This window comes from Diplotaxodon limnothrissa, linkage group LG4 (assembly GCF_057381915.1).
Source record: "Diplotaxodon limnothrissa isolate DT_005_m linkage group LG4, D_limnothrissa_male_GT1.1, whole genome shotgun sequence".
NCBI classification, from domain to species: domain Eukaryota; kingdom Metazoa; phylum Chordata; class Actinopteri; order Cichliformes; family Cichlidae; genus Diplotaxodon; species Diplotaxodon limnothrissa.
In genome coordinates, this window is record NC_140599.1 from 30,700,325 (window position 1) to 30,708,365 (window position 8,041).

General features: G+C 41.8%; 1 protein-coding gene across 2 annotated transcripts; it reads right to left on the bottom strand.

The window, feature by feature from the left end:
* Positions 1-344: 344 nt before the first annotated feature.
* kcna7 (potassium voltage-gated channel, shaker-related subfamily, member 7) lies at positions 345-6,781 on the bottom strand. Of its 2 annotated transcripts, none has more exons than XM_085351842.1 (3): positions 6,465-6,781; positions 5,288-6,040; positions 345-2,377 (listed from the first exon to the last, which is right to left on the bottom strand). In XM_085351842.1, the coding sequence occupies exons 2-3, from the start codon at positions 5,969-5,971 to the stop codon at positions 1,442-1,444; spliced, it is 1,620 nt and encodes a 539-aa protein (XP_085207968.1). In that variant the 5' UTR covers positions 5,972-6,040; positions 6,465-6,781; the 3' UTR covers positions 345-1,441. The 2 variants fall into 2 exon arrangements, with proteins under 2 accessions (XP_085207968.1, XP_085207969.1); XM_085351843.1 differs by having other exon boundaries at positions 346-2,377; positions 5,288-5,991.
* Between the last annotated feature and the right edge of the window lie 1,260 nt (positions 6,782-8,041).

Genomic DNA, 8,041 nt, shown 5'->3' on the forward strand with positions numbered 1-8,041 from the left:
TAGTACTGTAAACACAGTATTCTGGAGAAGGTATAAAATGTCACTGCATGTGTCTGTCCCTCACCAGATGGATTAAAAAGGGCACAGGTAACAATGACACATGTACCAGTTGTTACATTGCAGAGGTATTCAAGTACAAAAACTATAATAAACACAATTGCAATCTTTTGGTTCTATAACATTTTTCTATCATTACTTTGTCATGGACTAGGTGCAAGACTTGTTAAGTGTAGACAATTAAATAATAGATTAATGCAATAGCAAATTATGCCTAGTTCTCAGATGGACAGCAAGTAGAGAGTGATAGATGAGATGAGGAGATGGAAGGAGGAAGAGAGGCGAAGAGTGAGTCACAGGCAGAGCCTAGTTTATTTCCCACAGTTCTTTTTATTCTTGCCTTATGATTTCAAGCACTGTCACCAATCTTTGCATTTTAATATTATCTCATAGCACTTGTTTAATAAGCTACCATCTCTCCTATGGACTTTTTAACATCTACAGTCTCAAAGCAATAGAGCCCTGTCTTCTAGCACTATCAGCAGCAGGAGCAGCAGCAACCCCTCAACAGCAACATTGTACCCCATCAGGTAAAACATAGACTAAAATAGTCATCGTTTTTTTTATATGGTGCATCCTTTCAGTTCATCCTCTGTACAGAATGCTTTATTCTGATTGGCTGGTTGCTTAATATGTAACGTGTATATAGACTATATAGACAAAAGTACTGGGCCACCCCTGTTTGCCCATGAAAACCCATTCCACGAAACTCCCAGCACACAGGTTTTGTGCTGATGTTAATGCCAGTACCATGGCTAGTTGCTTGATTTTATACACCTGTGTCAATGGGATTGAATTCAGACAGCTGTAGTCGAATACTGTTTCCATATAATTTAAGACAAGATATTGTAATATTATACACATGACAGCGTACATATTGACTGGAAAGCTGTACAAATAAAAGTGATTTGGCAGAAAATGAGGAGAAGCAGAATTTAGTGCTAAAGTTTTTTTTCCGGAAATTATCTGGTTAAAGGAAATTCTAGGTCCATTCATTACAGTCATTCTACATTCATTCTTCCTGTGACCAAAACATGTAAGTAACTGTCATCTGTGTTTGGTTAAAGAACCAGAGGGGGTGGTTGTAATTTAAATCATTTTGCAGCTGGTGGAATATTTGTCATGTGAGATGCACAGAAAATGCTTTGAGGCATCTGGAAACATTTTACTTTTTTCTGTTTATTTACTGAGGAAAACGGATGCTTCGTGAGTAGCTGTGAGTCGAGTATAATCATGCAAAAGCTTCACATATAAAACTATGTTCACATGTCACTGCACTTCTTGGTTTTCATGTCTCCCTCTGCGTGTCCTTTCAGCAGTATCTTTTTATATCTTGGCTCTGTTTTCTTGATGTGTTGCCATGAGTTTAGCACTCTGCAGTCTGTCAGACCTGAGTGACACGAGATTCCTTAAAGAGGAACCCCATGCCTCTCTGATCCCCATCTACCTGTCCTGCACAAAGGCCTGTCAAAAGAGGCCCATTGATCGGAGGGCAAATAGCCCTGTTCTGCCCATACAGTGGTGCGTAATCCCTCATATATTCAGGCCACTCATCCATTCCATCCTCGTCCTCCTCATCTTCATCATCATCTCCTTCCTTTTCCCAGAGCGATGTGGAGACATGCTGGTACACCCTGGTGTCCTCGCACTCCATCTCTCTGTGGTAAAAGTAGCTGAAGTTGGACACAATGACAGGCACAGGCAAAGAGATGGTGAGCACGCCAGCAATGGCACACATGGAGCCCACCAGCTTTCCCCCAACTGTCCCTGGGCACATATCGCCGTACCCGACTGTAGTCATGGTCACGACTGCCCACCAGAAAGCCTCTGGGATGCTTTTGAAGTTTGTTCCAGAACTGTCCACCTCAGCGAAGTAGACGGCGCTAGAAAAGATTATGACGCCGATGAAGAGGAAGAAGATGAGCAGCGCAAGCTCTCTCAGGCTGGCCTTCAGCGTCTGGCCCAGGATCTGGAGGCCCTTGGAGTGACGAGAGAGCTTGAAGATCCTGAAGACTCTCACTAACCTGATGATTCTGATGAGAGCCAGAGACACGGAGGGCTGCGTACCTTTGTCCTTTGCTAGCTCCGTGCCCACTGTGACAAAATAAGGCATGATGGCGAAGAAGTCTATGATGTTCATGATGTCTTTAAAAAAGTGCATCTTGTTGGGAGCGCTAATGAAGCGCATGATGAGTTCAAATGAGAACCAGCAGATGCAGATTGTCTCTACTATGAAGAATGGGTCCTGGAAGGCAGTGAATCCAGGTGAGACCAAGATGGTGTTGTTTGATATGTTGGGGTGAGGAGCGATGGAGTATTGCTGCAAGATAAATAAGGAAGTAGAAGAGATTAAACTCAAACATTAGATTAAAAGAAAAATCAAAGCATATAACCTGCACTGCCCAAAAGATTCAACTTATTTTCACACACTCGTTGGTTTGGAAGAAGAAATAGGAAAATAGAGAGAGAGGAAAGGTAGGGCAGTAGTAAACAGCTCCATGGAGATGATGTTTGCATGAATGTAAACAGAGAGAAATCAAGAAGGACAGAGTAAACATAAGGAGGAAAGTGAGAAGTAGTGATTATTATCAAAGTTTGTCCTCAGCACATTTGAAGTATGACATCTGTCAGGATCTTGTGAGATCTCTGATACGGTGCTAAAGTCTCTCTCCTCTCCATTTTCGCTCTCTTAGTTTTAATGCTTTTTTTTTCTCTCACAGACTTTTATAAACCAGTTTCTCTATATTTAAACATAAAACATTCACCTCATGTGACTCAGGATTGTATTACAGCCACCTGACACTTTATTTAACCCAGCTGCTTTTTTTTTCTGGGAACAAGGTGCAAGTTTGGAATAACTGTCTTTTAACAACTTATTTAAAGTTACTCTAAGCATTTGATGGCCTTGCAGTACATACTGTGCTCAACTCTATTTCCTATTTCCTGTTAATTAGATACACCTGGCTGAAAATGTCTGGTATAACAAGCCTGCAGTAAATCCTGCTTCCGTCAAGGTCACAATGTTCAGGCTTGGTTTTGATTCAGCTCTTTGTGGTGGGTTTGAACTGTATTCTGATAGATGTTTGGTTATCCACTAAAATAACCATTCAGCTCAACCAGCATCTCCCTAATTCCACATCAACCCAAACCAAACACTGTAACCTTGGCGACGGGAGAGTTTACTGCAGTCTGTTCGTCTTAAATTACATTATCTTTAGCTAGGTTGACCTAATAAACTGGAAACAGCATATGTTTCTTGTGTCCTCGTGTGTGCTGCTTTATATATACTTTGAACTGCCTGTGACATTTGCAAAGCAAATTCTAAACAGACACTGCTCAGATTAAGGTGAAATATACTAATGGCAGGTTGAATGATGTTAGTGTCCATCACTTAGATCCAGGCTGTCACATAAAACCAACAACATGCATGGTTCGAGATATTTTTGTTTGTAAGATTTTCCATCTCGTGAGTGACTGATAACGTGGAGATGGCTGTGCATGTATGTTTATGTTGGCTTGCATTGTATCCGAGAGTATTGCAGGCTCTGATCACTTTAGTATGGAAGACAAATCTGCTGGTCAGTTAAGTGGCAGAGCAGGTTGTTCATCAGTTTCGGCTGCTTTGGTGGTAATGGGATGAACAACAGGTGCACTAGAGGGGCAACAATGAGAGAACCCCCAAAACAAGAATGGTTTGGGAGTTGTGATGGAGGCTACTGACAACTTTTCCACCTCTAATCTTTTCTGTTTCTTTTCATTAGTTTTGCATTTGGCTGTCTCCCAGAACAGTCTCAAGATCATGGATGAGATTCTAGGAGACATGCAGTTACTTTTGGAGAGCTGGACAGGGCAAAACCATAACCCATCAGTGGGACCAGTGTCTGCTCCTTTGTGCAAGGAGGAACAGGAGGAATGCTGCCAGACCCCTACAAAGTAATCTCCAACAGGCCACTGGTATAAATGTCTCTGACCAAACAATCAGTAACAGACTTTGTGAGGATGGCCTGAAGGCCTGACATCTTCAAATGGGCCCTGTGCTACTTCTCCACCAGTGGAGCCTGATTAGCATTTGCCATAGAATACCAGACATAACAGATCCACCACTGGAGTCTGGACATAATCTGGGTCTGCAAACAGAATGGCTGAAACAAAATGTTACAATGGACCAGTCAAAGTCCAGATGTCAACCTAATTAAAAATCTTGTGGCGAGCCCTTCAAAGAGCTGTGCATAAATGAATTCTTACGACCCGCAATGAAGTGAAGCAACTCTGTAAAGAAAGGGGGCCCAAATTCTTCAGAACTTTCATGGAATATTCATTTATTTTTCTATTTGTTAATTGTTTTGGCAGTTTTTGTCCTCCATACATCAACATATCTATCTCTGTTTACTGGAGTAACGAGGGAGTGGTGGTGGTGCTTTGGAAGCATGCACGTCTGCTACCTGAACCTCCACAATCCATCTCGTCTCCAGGCTGCCGGAGCACATGCAAGACAAATTTAATTTTGCCGTAGTCATCAGAAAAACCGATCCGTCTCCATCTTTTCCATGCCGTTTTCAGTGTGTAGCCTATGAGTCACTGTGTTTATTAATACGGGCTTTGGTTTATGTGTTGATGGGCTCTTTGGGGTGTCCTTCCTCTATATATAGCACCTTTAGATCTCCGAGGAGTAACCTGAGACAAGCTCATCCCCTTTCCTGCTTTTCATGCTGGCTTCTCTTCGTCTAAGTCCTTCCACTCTCTAGTGCTTCTTCCTACTTTTAAAGCATCCACTTCATTTGAATTAATCAACTAATAAGTAAAACTCTCAAGCCGCTTTACCTGCTCTCTTTTATCCCTCATATTTTTCCACTGGTGGTTTAACTGCTCTCCTCATCTCGTACTTCTTTCCTCTCAGTCTAACTGGATCAGATTAAGTGGCAACTCCAAAATAATTTCAGCAGATAGTCTCCTTTACTTTCTTTCTTTCCTCAGCCTTTGCTTTCCTCTCCATTTTTCACTCAGTGTTGCTTCAGGAGATAAAAACATTTTCATCTTGTGCTGCAAAGTGACATCTGTCTGCACTTCTTGTGCTTATTTGTTCACCTCATCACTTTCCTGCAGTGTTACGCTGTGTTCTCTAAGCACCCTGTCGTCAGCCTACTCCCTCACTCATGCGGTTATTGCAACTGACATAACTTTCCTTGTGCAGCCCTGTGAATACCGGTTTTGTAGATATGAGCATCCTCACCTCCCTACGCTCCTTTTCATTTCTGAACTCAGGCAGGGTCTCCAGGCAGAAGATGAGAATGGAGACCACAATGACCATGACACTGATGATGGCGATGATCCGGGCTCCGCTGGAAGATTCCGGATACTCAAACAGCATCCAGATTTGCTGCTGCCACTTTTTTTCAGGTAGAGGTCTTTCCTCCTCTTTGGCGAAGCCTTCATCCTCTTTGAAGTGGTCGATGATCTCCTCTCCGAGCTCGTAGAACCGCAGCTCCTCCAAGAACATGTCCAGGGGGATGTTGGCGGGCCTCCGCAGCCTCCCACCTGACTGATAGAAGTAGAGGATGGCGTCAAAGCAGATGCGGTTTCTGTCCAAGAAGACTTCATTCCGCAGAGGGTCGAAGTAGCGAATTCGACGCTGGGGGTCACCCAACAGGGAGTCTGGGAACTGAGCAAGGGTGCGCAGCTGGGTCTCATAACGCATCCCTGACACGTTGATGGCCAGACGCTCCGTCAGAGCCCACTGACACCGCCGGCGGTTCTCCCTTCTGGGATGCGCTCTCGGCTCCTTGCTGCTCTCTTTCTCCAACTTGTTCTGCTTGTTTTTGGCCTGCTTATCTTCATCACTGACCTCCTCGGATTTTTGTTTATCTTTCGTCTCACCTCCACCTCTATCTGTACCTCCCCCCTTATGATTGTCCATGTCTCAGCCTGGAATAGTTCCTTTTTAAAAAGAAAAGAAAAAAAAAGTACTTTTTGCTGCTTCTTTGTTCTGCAAGAAGAAAAATGTAAGTTACCCTGACAAGTTCACTTCAACAACCTTTACAGATAGTTACAACATCTTAATAACTGTGTATAAAAGGTGTATAAAAAATCAATTGTACATTGTAAGTATACATGAGTAAAAATTTATGAGTTGATTATTTTACCAAATGTCTTCATTTTTTACATATTTTTCTACTGTTAGACTTTAATGTAACACCAGAAAATGTTACACCTGTACAAGCTTCCCTGAACTGACTTCTAGGTTAAATCAAAATGGATTTTAAGATGATTTCATCTGTCTATAATCCATAGACGTCAGAGAAACTGCTGTCAGCTCCACTTTTCTTAAAACATGCTATACAGTGTGTTTGTTTAGATTGATTTCATACTGCATGCACAAATTCCAAGACATGCTGTTAGCGTAAACCCACCTTAGTTGAGCTCCTCCTTTCACCTGCCCTACTGGCAGCTAACGCTTCAGGCTAATGCTTCAAACCCCAGGCGAGTGACCATGACTCTCCTGCTGTTCCTTCACCTCCATGTGCCTTCTGGGCCGACCCATCATCACACCATCCAGGCAACCCCTCCTGATTCTCCCTTGAGTCACATTTAGGAGGTGAGGGGAGGAGATAGAGGGAGCTTCTTCAGGGGCTGCTGTGGTGTTAATCTGCCACCCTGGGTAAAGTTAAAATTGTTAAGCTTGTTTGTAGGTCACTCACTGTCTGCGCTTGCACCCTTACGCTGTCTCTCGCTCTCAGCATGGGAAATGCTGTTAGGCGGAAATTCAATCTTGGACTTGCTCCTTTTCCAAGAGCACGCTGCCTATTCGCCCACTTTTTCTGACCCCAACAAGCCTCCTCGCTCAAAAATGTCAACCTCTTACAACCCTCAGTCTGTCTTAAACATGCTGTGCATTCTTACATACACTTGTAGCCTGATCTGTACCTGAACTAAGAAGTTTAAAAAGGAGAATAAAAAATTAAATAAGGGAGCAGTGTTTGCACTGATGAACATGATTTACACTCTAGAATCATACCACAAACATTTGGTTGGTATTTATTTTTTTCCCTCTTTTGCTGTTACAGCTTAGCTATAAATTAAAACTTGCAGGTTACTGTGGTTTGTGCAGAATTATCCACAAATTGGATCAGAGCAGTGATAAATCTGTCATGAAATGTGCCCACACCATTACTCACTTTATGTTAAATATAACATATAATATATTTCTGTGGTTATTTTAGACATCTTAAATTATACACCAAAACATCTCCGAGTCTCTGGGTCTGTGTGCAGGAAGACTTTTCTGAAATGTACTGTTGCCTTCAAATACTTCAAGTAATTTACAGCTTTTAAGTGTTTATTTTCACAGAGGGTTTGTAAAGTTTGCTCTTTGCATTAAAAATCTCCAAATCAAATTTTGATACTTTGAAGTTGAGTAGCTGGTGTAGATGATTGTAGGTCTGAATGTGTGGGAAAACCTGCTGGCTTGTTTACTGCAAGCTGCAGCTGAAGGCGCTTGGAGATCCTGGTATTTTTGGCTCACTTTATTAAACTGTGTGAGATGTGCTGAATCCTTTACTGGCATAGTGAGTGGTATGGTAGCATGCAAGCTATGCTCTGTATAAAAAAAACATAGATGTAGCTTCCAGGTCTGAAAAGTGAAGCAAATGTGAAGCAGTGTGCCTTAAACTGTATTCTTTGTAATGGCCAGCAGGGGGCTGACGCCACAGGTTGCAGAAAGAAGCCCAATTTAAAAATAATTTGTGAGTTGATGAGTTTATGGCCTCACTTCATTTTAAGTTACTAAAGCACTTTCTTCCTTAAAATTATTATTATTATTATTATTATTATTATTATTATTATTATTATTAATAATAATAATAATAAGAAGAAGAAGAAGAAGAAGAATCCCTGAAAAAATCAGGAAGTTTAATGATTTCCGAATGGGTTTTTTTTTTAAACACAAAATGTTTTGCCATGTAAAATGAGGAAATTAGATTAAAGTTCA